At 44.7% G+C, this 13,930-nt stretch overlaps 1 protein-coding gene and 1 long non-coding RNA gene across 2 annotated transcripts in view; both read left to right on the forward strand.

Annotated features, from left to right (window-relative positions):
* The first annotated feature begins 329 nt into the window (after positions 1-329).
* LOC120437887 lies at positions 330-1,149 on the forward strand. The gene is made up of 3 exons (XR_005611477.1): positions 330-454; positions 860-973; positions 1,053-1,149. It is a non-coding gene; the product is annotated as an uncharacterized LOC120437887 (long non-coding RNA).
* A 6,071-nt stretch (positions 1,150-7,220) lies between these two features.
* The window catches only part of LOC116320226, a gene marked incomplete at its 5' end in the record, with an annotated part of 145,551 nt that continues 138,841 nt past the window's right edge, over positions 7,221-13,930 (forward strand). The window contains one exon of the mRNA XM_039603845.1: positions 7,221-8,980. Coding sequence (XP_039459779.1) covers positions 7,221-8,980 — 1,760 coding nt within the window. The remainder of the gene's footprint in view (positions 8,981-13,930) is intronic.

Below are 13,930 nucleotides of genomic sequence, written 5' to 3' on the forward strand. Positions count from 1 at the left end.
AATACGGTAATACAATGAGGTAAAAAAAAAATACTCACCACTGGTAACACGAACATCCATCTTGTCCACGTTATTATTCCCCCTTTTTGCCCGGGTTCGCATGCCGGTAGATCGCTGGAGGCTTGTCGTGTTCACAGAGGAAGCCATGACTCCAGCTTGACTATGACCTACAGGTGAGAGGTCACAGCATCGCAGTCTCCTATTGGTCATGTAGGAAGCAGGAAGCAGCAAAAGCGCGGCTTCCTCTGTTGGCTTAACAACAAACTGGCTAAAAAATGGGAAATCTCACGCGACTGAAAAAACTAATTAACGAGGAGATTTCGAAAAGAGGCCCACTGAAGCTTATAAAATATCTTCAGAGGAAAAAGCTACTTAAAAGAAAAATAAAATGCAAAGTCTGCCAGCAGAAAATGGAACTGAAGAAAAGGGTGAACAACGGAGACCAATATGCTTGGTAAGATATCTATATTAATTTTCATATTATGTTTTTAGACTCAACCTCATACGAAGTGACACACTTACTGTAAAATTCATTAGTATTATTTGTTTTCACACCAAAATTCTCCCTAAAACGGAGCTAACAGTGGTTTCATTTAAAGCGTGTGGTCTGGAAAATTAAAGCAAGTGAAGTCAGTTAGATTATCACCTTAAAGACTTGTCATTAACATTACAACTACACAGTCCCTTTTATCACATTTTTCTTATTTGATAAAAAGACATAATGGTAAATTGAAGGCTACAATTAAACAAAACAAGGAATGACAAAATTTGTCTGCAAGTGCATATTAAGTTTAGTTTAAATAAATACTTATTGCATATAATTAAACATACATATTTCATGTTACTATTTTGAAAATAGGATCTGTCGTGGAGCAGCACATGGTGGACACGTCAAACAAACCTCCGTCAGACACAAGTCACTTTTCAGCCGTTCTAAAGTCTCACTTCAACGCTGGATGCAATTTATCTACAGGTGAGCTTAAACACTACAGAAAAAAATAACGAAATAGGTTTAAATTACTATTTGTAAGGATGTTTTTTTTTCTCTCAAGATTTTCTCAGGGTCAGCGATTACGTCAAATCGACATGATAGATGACACCATTGCAGGCAGCACAACAACACTTAGTAAAATGTCCAAAAAATAAGGAGGGTATGTGTGGCTGCAGTTCAAAGATTGAGACGTCGTACAGGTCAGCAGATTGGTGGCCGAAGGGAGTTTGTTGTGATTGATGAGAGTCACTTTCGTCACAAACGAAAGGTAAGTTTTTGTGACTGTAATTTAATATTACAACTATGTATTTATCAACCTTTCATAGTATCATTTAGTCTTTTTTTTTTTTTTTTTTTACTGCATCATCAGTATGGGAGAGGAAGAATGGCTGGGGATGGAAAAGAAGAAAGTGGGTCTTTGGAATGCTGGGCATAAAACATCGAGGGAAAATGAGGCCTATCTTGCGACTTGTGGAGAAAAGATCTCGAAGACATCTTGTTCCTGTGATTACACTTCATGTCCGGATTGGTTCCTCAGTGATAAGTGATGAATGGCGGGCCTATCGTGTACTCCCAAATTTAGGGTATGAACACCATACTGTTAACCACAGCAGGTGGTATGTTGACCCTCGTACAGGTGCCCATACCCAACATCTGGAGAGAGCCCGGAGGTCTTACAAGGAGCAAATGTGGAGACTCAGGGGTAACAGAAATGATAGACTACTGTCAGAACACCTTACAGTTACTGAGTGGAACGAGTGGCTCGCAAAAAAGCACAAAAATGGTACATTGGGGAGACTGATACATGACATTTCCAAAAAATACAGATAATTCTAAAAGTTAATGTTGCTACTGCTTTTTTTTTTCTTTTTGAAAAGGTTATTTGAAAACTTAATGTAAAGACCTACAGGTCATATAGTTTGCATCCAGCCGTGTTCTGTATTACCTCAAATATTGGCTGATAGTTTATGACACTTTTTATTTTTGTATCAAAATTTGTGTGTCCAATCTGTAAGCATTGTTCTCATGTTTTTGTGATTGGCATCTTAAAAATACAGTGCGTTCTGGATCTACCCTGTGTGTTGTCATTTATTTTTTGTTACAATGTACTTTAAAAACTTTCACATCTATAAATAGGTTGTAAGGTATATATGGTCCCCACTTTAGATGGGCTCACTCAAGATACTTTACTAACAAGTAGCAAATGGTTTGTAACTTCCTAAATAAGTTTATTAAGGTATTTATGAGTATTTATAGATAATCTATCGAAAAAGAAGTTGGCCGATAGTGAGTTACAGCTTTGGCAGCCTTTAAGTGACGGTTATAAATGTATTGTAAGACATCTGTTAAGATATAGCAGCTGACTGATGTAACCCTGATATTCAGTGTTTATAAAACATCTAGTATGAAACTACTTTGTGTAGTACATGTAGAGTTTATAGTATTATGTAGGGTATGTTAACCATCTACTTACCTTTTACCAATGATTTTGTATACCATTGAACATCCTGAAATGAGTGGTTTGTAACTGATGCAGAGTAGTGTTTATAAATGATTAATCAATGAGTTTTAGAACATGAAAACATACTTAATAAAAAGTGTTGTACATTAGCTTATTAATCATGAATGAAGTGTTTAAAGCAGTGCTTGAAAACTATTAACTGATTATGAGAAATATTTTGTAGATGCTGTAGAGAGAATTAAGTAACCATTAACTAATGCTTAACAGATGATTAACTAATGCTTAATAGTGTGCACTTAGCAATTATTGTTTTTGTTTTTTTTAATGTCACAATTCCAACCCACCACCTTTATCCGGACTTGGTACCGGCAAAGTGACTCAAAATAGCCACTCTGGTGGCTACTGCAGGCATAACTAATCAATCATGATCACTAAATCACATGGTTTATTCCCCAGGCTCAACAAGAAGACCATGGATTGAATTTTAAACAGGTTGTAATCACATTAAGAATTGTTATCCAGTTAAACAAAGTTATTAACTCTTTGTTGATGTTGGATGTTGGATGATGTAGCAGAAACAAACTTACAGGTTATTTCAGTTTCCTTGGTTGTTTACACACCATGGCTGAAGGACAGCAGGGTGAGGAGTACAGTCACATTCTTCACAGTGTGCAAGATAGGTTGCCATGGTGATGTACTTTGGTGAAAAATTATTTCCTTTTATAAACCTGAAAAAACAAACAAACAGAGTTAACAAGTTAAATCTAAAGACAGTTTGTTAACCACAAATACTTGTTCTTAGTACTCCTGGTGATGAAGTTTAAATATGTCTATCTCCACCAAAATCAAAGCTCTGTGTGAATGGTGCTCTCTCTGACTCCTGAGACTCACACTGGTACTAACAGTGATGTGTTTACACCAAATAAGTGCTTTCTATTTATTTACAGACACAGAATGACAGAAAGACTCTGATTTGATTTCTTTATGGTGTCATGTCTGTACTAGAGGTCAGAGGAGGCTTTGTGAAGTAAAACTGTGTCTGTTTCCTGAAAAAGTTGGTTTGTGAGAAGATAAATGGCAGATTAAATGGAAATGAAGCAAGACAGTAAAAACAAAATGATCCTGTGTCTCATGGAAGGGTGGAGGAAATTCAGAGGAAATGGGGAAAAAAAGGGGGAAAGAGATCCCAAGGAAGCTTAACTTTTCACAGTGAAGTCTGCCATTCAGGAATTTGAAGGATGTTGTTAAATGAACTCAACTGTGTCTGTTGAGCCCCTCCCACCTGTGCTAAGTTTCAGGTGGAGTCCCGCCTCCTTCCAGGAAGCAGCTCACCTGTGTGTCCGTGTTTAGTGTCCAGCTGTGGAGTAGAGCTTGTTGTTGGTGTCTCTGTGTGAAGAAACTGTAAGTTTTCTTTGTTGTCGCAAGAGACACACCATAGTGCGTGTCTTGCGTTAAACACTTTGAATTTTGTCGCTTGCTTTAACTTATTTCAGTCAGTTTTCCTGGATTTGGTTATAAACCTTTGCCAAGTAATAGCAATAATCTTATGTTAAATACATCCAGATAGCTTCTTAATGGTACGTTAAGATGAGTGCAGAATCAAACCCTGATAGTTTTTAAATTTGTTTAAAAGTAAATACGCATTAACTGTTCGTGAAGGTTTTTTAGTTGTTTTGTGTCACTTTGAGAAATTTTATTGCATGGGTGCTCTGTATCAACTTCATTATTCTGTAAAAAGACTGTTGTAGAGCAAGTATACTCATCTAAAAGTTAACATCACCACACAAGACACAATGAGAAGCACAAATAATCACAAAATGAACATTATTCAGTCCTGATTATCTGATATCAGAGCCTTTTTATATAAGGCAATCTGCGAACTCAGTCTGACAGCTGATGATTGGGGTGTCACAGAAACTGAAGGAGCTGATTGAGCAGAACAGGAAGTCATGCATTTATTTATTTTACATGTAGTAAATCTGATATATGATCTCAATTAATTTATAGATCAAACAAACTGATATGTGTTAGTCTTCATACAGCTCTGTCAAACAACATGTTGTTACTGTTGATGCTTCATTGAAATCATGTGTGCTGCAAACTGAAACTATGCTTGCAGTTACTAGATTTTCTAGTTTAAACTTCCATGAAGAGTGGGGAAAAAAACTCCTAACATTATACAAAGCATTTTTGTTTCTCACAAATGTGATGGAAAACAGATGGCAGAAGAAGAGCAAGCACCCTGGTGCATGCTCGTCTCTAGGCTCTCCTGAACTGCCTCATCGACATCAGAAAATGGATGACACAAAATATTTTGAATTTTATTGAAAACCAAGACAGAATTCAAGCTGTTTAGATCTAGTTGCACAAACTTTCGTGTCCGGTCCCTCATGTGAAATCCATTATTAGTTGTGAAAATGCAACGCAGTATCACAGTGTAAATATATATAAAAATGTATTCTGTGCTTTGTCCTCAACACTATTGTTTTGTGTACTGAGGGAAGAAATGGTAAAAATTGTGTTTTCTAGGGAAAGCGCTCGAAAGCACTCTCCGCTTGCAAGCAAAAACAAAAACAAAAGCACCGCCCTTTCCTATTTCTGGAAAAATTTAACCAGTCAAAAAATTATATGGCAACATGGCATTTATTTTTAGGAAGAGGCGGAAGTTTTAGGAGTGACAGTGGTGAGAGAGAGTTTTGATATGTCAGAGATTTGTGACGTTTAGCTTGTTTGGAGTGTATGTCAGAGCAATGAGGCGACTGCTGAATGTCACAGTTGCTGCTAAAGAGCCACCAAAGGCAGATTATAGTGTAAACACTATCTCCAGGTGGAAAACAGGAGGAGTGATACACCTGTCAGGCCTGCAGGTATCAGGCTTGTGATTATCTCCTTTATCTTACTGTAGACAGAAATATTTTTTTGCAGTGGCACAAATAATTTGTGTGGTATCTTATTTGATGCAGAACAGCTGATTGTTCTGTAAATAGTTTGGAATGTTTTTTTTGTTTTTGTTTTTTTTAAACGCCTTTCCTGCATTTTTAGGTAAATATCTGCATATAACTTGTGCATAGGTTTTTAAAATTTACAATTGATTGGTGTTTCAAGTTATGAAAATGATTTGTTAATGGTTGTATTTGTTACAGTAGAAATAACTCTTTTCTACTCTGATTTTTTTTCTCTAATTTTATATTTTGTGTTAATTGTCTTAATACAGTATGTCAAGATGAAACAAATAACAGTAAATTCAGACATGTGAGGTTGTTCTGAAAAGAATGATACCAAACAAGGCAAAATAAACTGCCAAATTTGGCCCACGGGCCAGAGTTTAACACCTATGGCTTACAGAGTTAACACCATGTTTGCAGGTAAAATTAAGTCTCAGGTAAGCTGCTCAACAGTGTCAAAAAGAAAAGGACTCTTAGTCTGGCTGGAGAATTTGCCCTTCTATTTTAAGTTTATTAAAATATGTTAAATCAGCATAATTTAAATATTCATCTGAATATTATATCAACACTTGACTTGTTTGCAAGAACTGGAGAAAACTTATTTCTCTAGGGACTTTAATCTTGTGAAAATGTGACATAATCCATTTAGAAAAACTGAAGAATCTGCAGGCGCAACATCTGAAACATGTAAACATATCTAATCACTTAACATTAAAACCAGTTAACCTGGAACACCGGGGTGCTTGTTACTGACATAAAGCTGCTCTCTGCAGCCATGTTTGACCTGCTGCTTTGTAGGACTACAGTAATGGAGGATTTGGAGGCTGAACTCGGCTCTGTGACACTTTTTGTAGTGAACTGATGAAAGCTGTGTCTCAGATGGATGTTAGTCCAACACATCAGACACGACCTCTGCAGCTCTCAGTTGATGTGCACATGAATGATTTGTGTTTCCTCTGCAGGTGAAGGTAGAAAGTGTGTGTGAGCTGAATTGAGCAGCATGGATGAGTGTGAGGACAGAGAGGAGGGAGTCCCTCCCTCTAAAAGCACTCTGTGTGGGGAACATGAGAGCCAGACCAAAGCTCAGAGGTGAGATGAAACTCTTTGTCACAGCACCCATGGAATTGCCCATGGGTGTGAATGGTTGTCTGTTTGTTTGCATCTTATATATCTACTGTAAAGAATGGAGAGGACCAGATTAGAGTGAGTCTCCAGGGAATGAATGTAAGTGAGTGAACTGGAAACATGACTGTTTGTGCCAAAGTCTCAAAGTGATGCTTCTTGTGTCAAAACAGGAGGCAGCACTTTGATTCCAGACTACATGCTGAATTCAAACAGAAGCATCTCCACTTTTACTCTTCTTTGTGACCATCAGAACTTCTACATCATCTTTTAAATTTGGATAATTTTAGCCACAGTCAGTAAATTATTTAGTGATGAAGAAATGTGTTCACAGAGAGAGGAAGAGGAGTGGTGTTTGTGAGGAGGAGCAGCTGTCCTGCTGTGCTTTGTGTCAGGACATCCTGAAGGATCCAGTCTCTACCAGCTGTGGACACTGGTTCTGCAGACAGTGCATCTGCTCATACTGGGACCAGTCTGCTTCATCAGGAGACTCCTCCTGTCCCCAGTGTGGAGAAAGACCCAGAGCTGGACTGGAAACAGCCAGTCAGAGCAGCTGTGTACAAAGTAAGACTGAACATCTGTCTGCTGATGGACTCATTTCTGAAAACTGGACTTCTTGTTGTTGTTCAGACATTGAAGAGTTTTCTTTCTGTTTTTCTTTCTTTCAGCAGATGTTGGTCTGCAGGAGGTTTTAGATGAACATAAGATCAGTCTGAGGAGGAGATGTGAACGTGTGACTGAAGGAAGTGATGAAACAGGAAGTAGAACCCACCTCAACAGGATCTACACTGAGCTCTACATCACAGAGGGACAGAGTGAAGAGGTTCATACCCAACATGAGGTGAGGCAGCTAGAGACAGCTTCCAAGATGGACGCCCTCCATGATGCTCCAATCAGGTGCCAGGACATCTTTAAAGCCTTACCTGACCAACAGAGACCCATCAGAGTGGTTCTGACCAACGGCGTGGCTGGTGTTGGAAAAACCTTCTCAGTGCAGAAGTTCACTCTGGACTGGGCAGAGGGCTTGGAGAACCAACATGTCAGTGTGGTGGTTCTGCTTTCATTCAGGGAGCTGAACCTGATCAGAGATGAGCAGTACAGTCTTCTGGAGCTGCTCCATGTTTTCCATCCAACATTACAGAAGGTCACAGCAGAGAAGCTGGCTGTCTCTCAGCTTTTGTTCATCTTTGACGGCCTGGATGAAAGCAGACTTTCATTGGATTTCACCGACAGGAAGCTGCTGTCTGATGTCACACAAAAGTCATCAGTCAGCCAGCTGCTGACAAACCTCATCCAGGGGAATCTGCTTCCCTCGGCTCTCGTCTGGATAACTTCCCGACCTGCAGCGGCCAATCAGATCCCTCCTACATGTGTCGACAGGCTAACAGAAGTACGAGGCTTCACTGACGCCCAGAAGGAGGAGTACTTCAGGAGGAGATTCAGTGATGAAGAGCTGTCCAGCAGAATCATCTCCCACATGAAGACATCCAGGAGCCTCCACATCATGTGTAGTATCCCAGTCTTCTGCTGGATCACTGCTACAGTTCTGGAGCACATGTTGACTACAGAGCAGAGAGGAGAGCTGCCCAAGACCCTGACTGACATGTACTCACACTTCCTGCTGGTTCAGACAAAGAGGAAGAAGAACAAGTACCATGAGGGACATGAGACGAGTCCACAGGAGCTGATGGAGGCTGACAGGGAAGTTCTTCTCAAGCTGGGGAGGCTGGCGTTTGAACATCTGGAGAAAGGAAACATCATGTTCTACCAAGAAGACCTGGAGCAGTGTGGTCTGGATGTGACAGAGGCCTCGGTGTACTCAGGAGTTTGTACAGAGATCTTCAAAAGAGAGTGTGTGATCTTCCAGAAACCAGTCTACTGCTTTGTTCATCTGAGCATTCAGGAGTTTCTGGCTGCAGTCTACATGTTCCACTGTCACACCAACAGGAAGACTGAGGTGCTGAAGAACTTCTTTGGGAAAAAATATAAAGAGTCATCGTTGGATGATTTTCTGAAGCAAGTCATGAGAAAATCCCTCCAGAGTAAAAATGGCCACCTGGACCTGTTTGTTCGCTTCCTTCATGGCCTCTGTCTGGAGTCCAACCAGAGACTCTTAGGAGGTCTCCTCAGTCAGACAGAGATCAGTCCAGGAACCATCCAGAGAGTCATCATCAACCTGAAGAAGTTGAACAATGATAAAATCTCTCCAGACAGAGGCATCAACATCTTCCACTGTCTGATGGAGATGAACGACCTCTCAGTACATCAGGAGATCCAAGAGTTCCTGAAGTCAGAGAACAGATCAGAGAAGAAACTCTCTGAGATCCAGTGCTCAGCTCTGGCCTTCATCCTGCAGATGTCAGAGGAGGTTCTGGATGAGTTGGACGTGCAGAAGTACAAAACTTCAGAGCGGGGACGACAGAAACTGATTCCAGGTGTGAGGAACAGCAGAACGGCTCGGTGAGTCCAGATGATCATTAAGATCACAGCCCATTGTTCCTTCAGTGGGCTGGTTTCAGTCATTATGCAAATGTACTGTTTATAAGGTTTGGGGAAACCTGCAGTCAGCTGAGACTGAAGAAGTCACTTGGATGAATGACGAAACGTTTCTCCCACAAAACGCTACGTCCAGATGAACAGATTCAATTTTTGGAGATCATTAAGATCATTAATTAGTGTATCGTCTTGATGCATTCCCAATCATCCTTGTAAGTGAATCCCAAAAATTTATTCTGTTCATTTGGACGTACCGTTTTCAGTGGGGGAAACGTTTCGTCACTCATCCAAGTGACTTCTTCAGTCTCAGCTGACTGCAGGTTTCCCCAATCTTATAAACAGTACATTTGCATAATGACTGTGTGGCGGAGGTGTGGTCCCTGGTGTAGCTGCAGGGGAGGGGTGGAGCGGTGAGCTAAGGGAGCTGGACCGGGACGAGCTGTCATGGCGCGTTGTTGTTATAAATAAAACGTGATTGTGAGCAAAAACGGTGTGTGTGAGTGTGTGTGTGTCGCCTACATCACAATTGGTGCCGAAACCCAGTGTTGGATGTCTGACCCGCACGATGCGTCGCCCGCTCAGCCTTTGCAGTTGTTGGCACAGATACTGGTGAAGTTGGCGTCGATGCGCCGGGACCAGGCCGCGGCCCAGTCGGACCATCTGATGAAGCTCCAGGAACATTCGGACCACCAGACCAAGGTCCTGGAGCAACTGGTCGGGGCTGCTGCATCGCCGAAGTCGCCTCCTCTGTCGGTGGTGATACACAGGATGGGGGATGGTGACAACCCCAGGTCTTTTTGGAGGCGTTCCGTGCGATGGCCCAGGCATGCTGGTGGACGCGAGCGGAGTGGGCCCCGCGGCTGATCCCACTGCTATCAGGGGAGGCTCAGACAGCGGCCCTGGGCATGCCGCCTGCCTCGCGGAGCAGCTTCGACGACGTGTGCCGGGCCATGTTGGACCGGATGGGCCTCGCCCCAGAAGAGCATTGCCGGCAGTTTCGTGCCTGCAGGCTGACTGGGGAGGATCGGCGGTTCGCATGTGCTCGCAAGCAGTGCGGTGGCTGGAGCCGGGACAGTCAATGGGGGAAGCCCGGCTGGTGGACAAAATCGTGCTGGAGCAGTTTATGGAGGGGCTGCCAGCGGAGACGGCGACATGGGTCTGGTGCCAAGTGGCGGTTACGCTGGCGGACGATCACCTGGCCGCCAACGCAGTGGAGCTGGGAGGAGCCGGCCCAGGTGCCAGCACCGCGCCGACGGGCTCCAGTGCCGGGAGAACAGACCCCGGCGTGGAGTCCTACTAACCTGTTTTCTTCCGCTTTGCTTCCCCAGGGATCGGAGACATCTGGCGCTGCCCCTGAGCCACGGAGAGCAGCACAGATGCCGGGGCAGGTGTGCTTGAAGTGTGGGCAGCCGGGACACCGAAGCTGATGGAAGTGGGGCAGGTGTTCTGTGTCATAAGACTTTAAAGTCCATGATTCGTAAGTTCATTCACGAAGATGAACGCAATTGGGATCGTTGGTTAGACCCTGTGTTATTTCCAGTGTAGGAGGTGCCCCAGGCCTCCACGGGAGTTTCTCCCTTTGATCTGCTGTTTGGCAGGAAGCCGCGTGGGGTGCTCGACCTAATTAAAGGAAGCTGGGAGGATGGTCCGAGCCCCGCAAAAAACGAGATTCAGTATGTGCTGGACCTGAGAGCGAAACTCTACACTTTGGGGAGGTTATCACAGGAGAATCTGCTCCAGGCTCAGCAACGTCAGCACCGCCTGTATAACAGAGGGGCTAGACTCAGGCAATTTTTACCGGGAGACAGAGTGCTTGAATTACTCCCTTGTTCTAGCTCAAAATTACTTGCCAAATGGCAAGGTCCCTTTGTGGTGACACGGCGAGTGGGGGATGTTGACTATGAGGTCGCACGGTCGGACAGGGGAGGGGCCACGCAGATTTATCACTTCAACCTCCTGAAAGCATGGAGGGAGGCTGAGTCTGCTTCTCTGGTGAGCCTGGTTAAGGGGGGAGATGAGTTGGGGCCAGAGGTGCCAAATTCTATCGTTCCCGTCTCCCTCCATTGTGATGACCATCTCACACAGGCCCAGAGAGCGGACATTGCTGCGTTGCAACAGTGCTTTGCAGATGTGTTCTCCCCCTTGCCTGGCTGAACGTCTCTCATTGAGCATCATTTTGAAACACAGCCTGGCGTGACGGTGCGTTCACGGCCCTACAGGCTCCCTGAACACAAAAGGCAAATCATTCAGAGGGAATTGGCTGAAATGCTGAAGATGGGAGTAATAGCCTGGTGTAGCCCCATCGTTCTCGTGGTGAAGAAGGATGGGTCTATACGGTTCTGTGTCGACTATCGCAAAGTGAATGGGGTGTCACAGTTTGATGCTTTTCCCATGCCCCGGATTGACGAGCTCCTGGACCGGTTAGGCATGGCCCGTTTTTTCACGACACTGGATTTAACCAAGGGCTACTGGCAGATTCCCTTGTCTGCAGAGTCCAAGGAGAAAACGGCCTTCTCCACTCCGTACGGTTTGTACCAGTTCGTCACGCTTCCGTTCGGCTTGTTCGGGGCCCCGGCCACCTTTCAGCGCCTCATGGACCGGGTGCTGCATCCGCACGCAGCATATGCTGCCGCCTACTTTGATGATGTCATCATCTACAGTGACACCTGGGCGGAGCATGTGCAGCAGGTGGCCGCGGTTCTGGAGTCCCTGAGGCAGGCGGGGCTCACGGCCAACCCGAAGAAATGTGCGGTTGGACAGAGGGAGGTTCAGTATTTGGGGTACCACTTGGGGGGGTGGGCAGATGCGTCCACAGGTAGAGAAAACGGCGGCTCTAGCATCCTGCCCGTGGGCCAACATGAAAAAGGAGGTGAGACGGTTCCTGGGGCTGGCGCGTTACTACCGCCGTTTCGTGCCAGGGTTTGCGGAGCTGACCAGCCCCTTGACTGATCTCACCCGCAAGGGTGCTCCGGATCTGGTCCAGTGGACGGGGCCGTGCCAGGCAGCGTTTGTGCAGGTGAAGAAAGCTCTCTGTGGAGAGCCGCTGCTCCACACTCCTGACTTTTCCCACCGTTTTGTTCTGCAGACTGATGCATCACACAGAGGGCTGGGGGCCGTTTTGTCCCAGCAGGTACAGGGGGGTCAACCGGCCCGTGCTCTGCATTAGCTGGAAGCTGTCTGAGCGGGAGAGCCAGTACAGCACTGTGGAAAAGGAGTGCTTGGCTTTCCGGTGGGCGGTCGGCTCCCTTCGCTATTACCTCATGGGGCACTCATTCACCCTCTGCTCGGACCATGCCCTGCTGCAGTGGCTCCACTGCATGAAGGATGCCATCGCCCGGGCTGGACCGGCATGTGCTATCACAGTGCATTGTTGTTATTTATTTTTATATATATATATATAACGTGATCGTGAGCAAAAACTGTGTGTGTGTGTGGCCTACATCACAGACTGAAACTAGCACCACTGAAGGAACAATGGGCTTGCAGACTGATGACACCCAGTTTGTGCTCCAGTGAATGATGAATACTGATCCATATGTGTAGGTTTACTGTACACGTCAGCTTTTAGATGTCCCCCATTACTGATGGAACTCTAACAGTCTAAGAAGGCTAACCTGCCACTTTTCATATCCTCCCTGGTGAATTTGATGTGTCGGTCCACCAAGTTAATGTGATCTGTGAATTGTGGTACGTCCTGAGATTTGATTTTCACCCAGGTGTCATCCACATATCTGAACCAATGGCTTGGTGGTGTTCCAGGGTAGGATAGCAACGCCCTCTTTTCCAATTCTTCCATGTACAATTTGGCCATGCTGGGTGAAACTGGGGAACCCATGGCACACCCATGTTTCTGCCTGTAGAACTGACCCTTGTATGTGAAGCAGGTGGAATTAAGACACAGTTCCAAAAGCAAACACACTTGGTCGATGCTGAGAGTGGTCCTGTTGCTGAGGTTGGGGTCATCCTGTAATCTCTTACAAACTACCTTCAACGCTTCCGTGACTGGGATGCTGTCATGGTCCGTGGGCCTGTGTCTGAGGAGTCTGTGTGTGTGTGTGGGATGCTCTGGTGGCCACACGCCCGGGCTGGGCCATCACCATCACCTGCTTTCCATTGGGGCGATTACCCATGCTGACGGATGCGCCACGCCAGTCTGTTCATCACCTCTGGATGTGGTGTTGAGAGCTGCCTACCAGCGGGTTGAGGATCGAAGCCAGAAACTTGGAGATGTTATAGGTGAACGAGTTGATCATGCAGACAATCGGTCTTAAAGGTGCACCCTGTTTATGTATCTTCGGTAAACCATACAGACTTGGTGTAGATTCCCCTGAGTAAAGTCTGTGGTATGAGGACTGGTCGATAGCCTTGTCTTCTTCTAACTGCTTCAGACAGTCTATCACCCCCTTCCTGTAACCACTTCCTGGGTCTCGTTTCAGGGGCTTATAGGTATTTTCATCACTGAGAAGTGACAGAATTTTCTCATGATAGTCTTTCTGGTTTAGCAATACTGTGCACCTACCCTTGTCTGCCGGAAGGATGTTAATGTTGTTGTCATTACTAAGTGATGTGAGTGCCTTCCTCTCCTCCATGGTGATGATGGATGCTGGGGGCTTTGCATTGCTGAGACAGGCTGACACTTTCGTTCGTAGTTGCTCTGCTTCCACTTCTGCAATATTTTTGTTTCAAATTGCTGTTTCTGTGGCTGTGATCAGTTCCACTAGCGGGATTTGTCTCGGCGTGAGAGCAAAATTCAACCCTTTAGCAAGGATTTTTTTCTCTGTTTGGGTGAGCTGTCTGTCAGACAAATTCTTCACCCACTTGTCCACATCCTCGGTGTCGCATCCTTCCCTCTTTGGCCGCTTAGGACACACTCCGTATTTTGCTGTGTTTTCTGATGTACAACAAGTAAGTCAA

Source organism: Oreochromis aureus, linkage group 3 (genome assembly GCF_013358895.1).
Source record: "Oreochromis aureus strain Israel breed Guangdong linkage group 3, ZZ_aureus, whole genome shotgun sequence".
NCBI classification, from domain to species: Eukaryota; Metazoa; Chordata; class Actinopteri; order Cichliformes; family Cichlidae; genus Oreochromis; species Oreochromis aureus.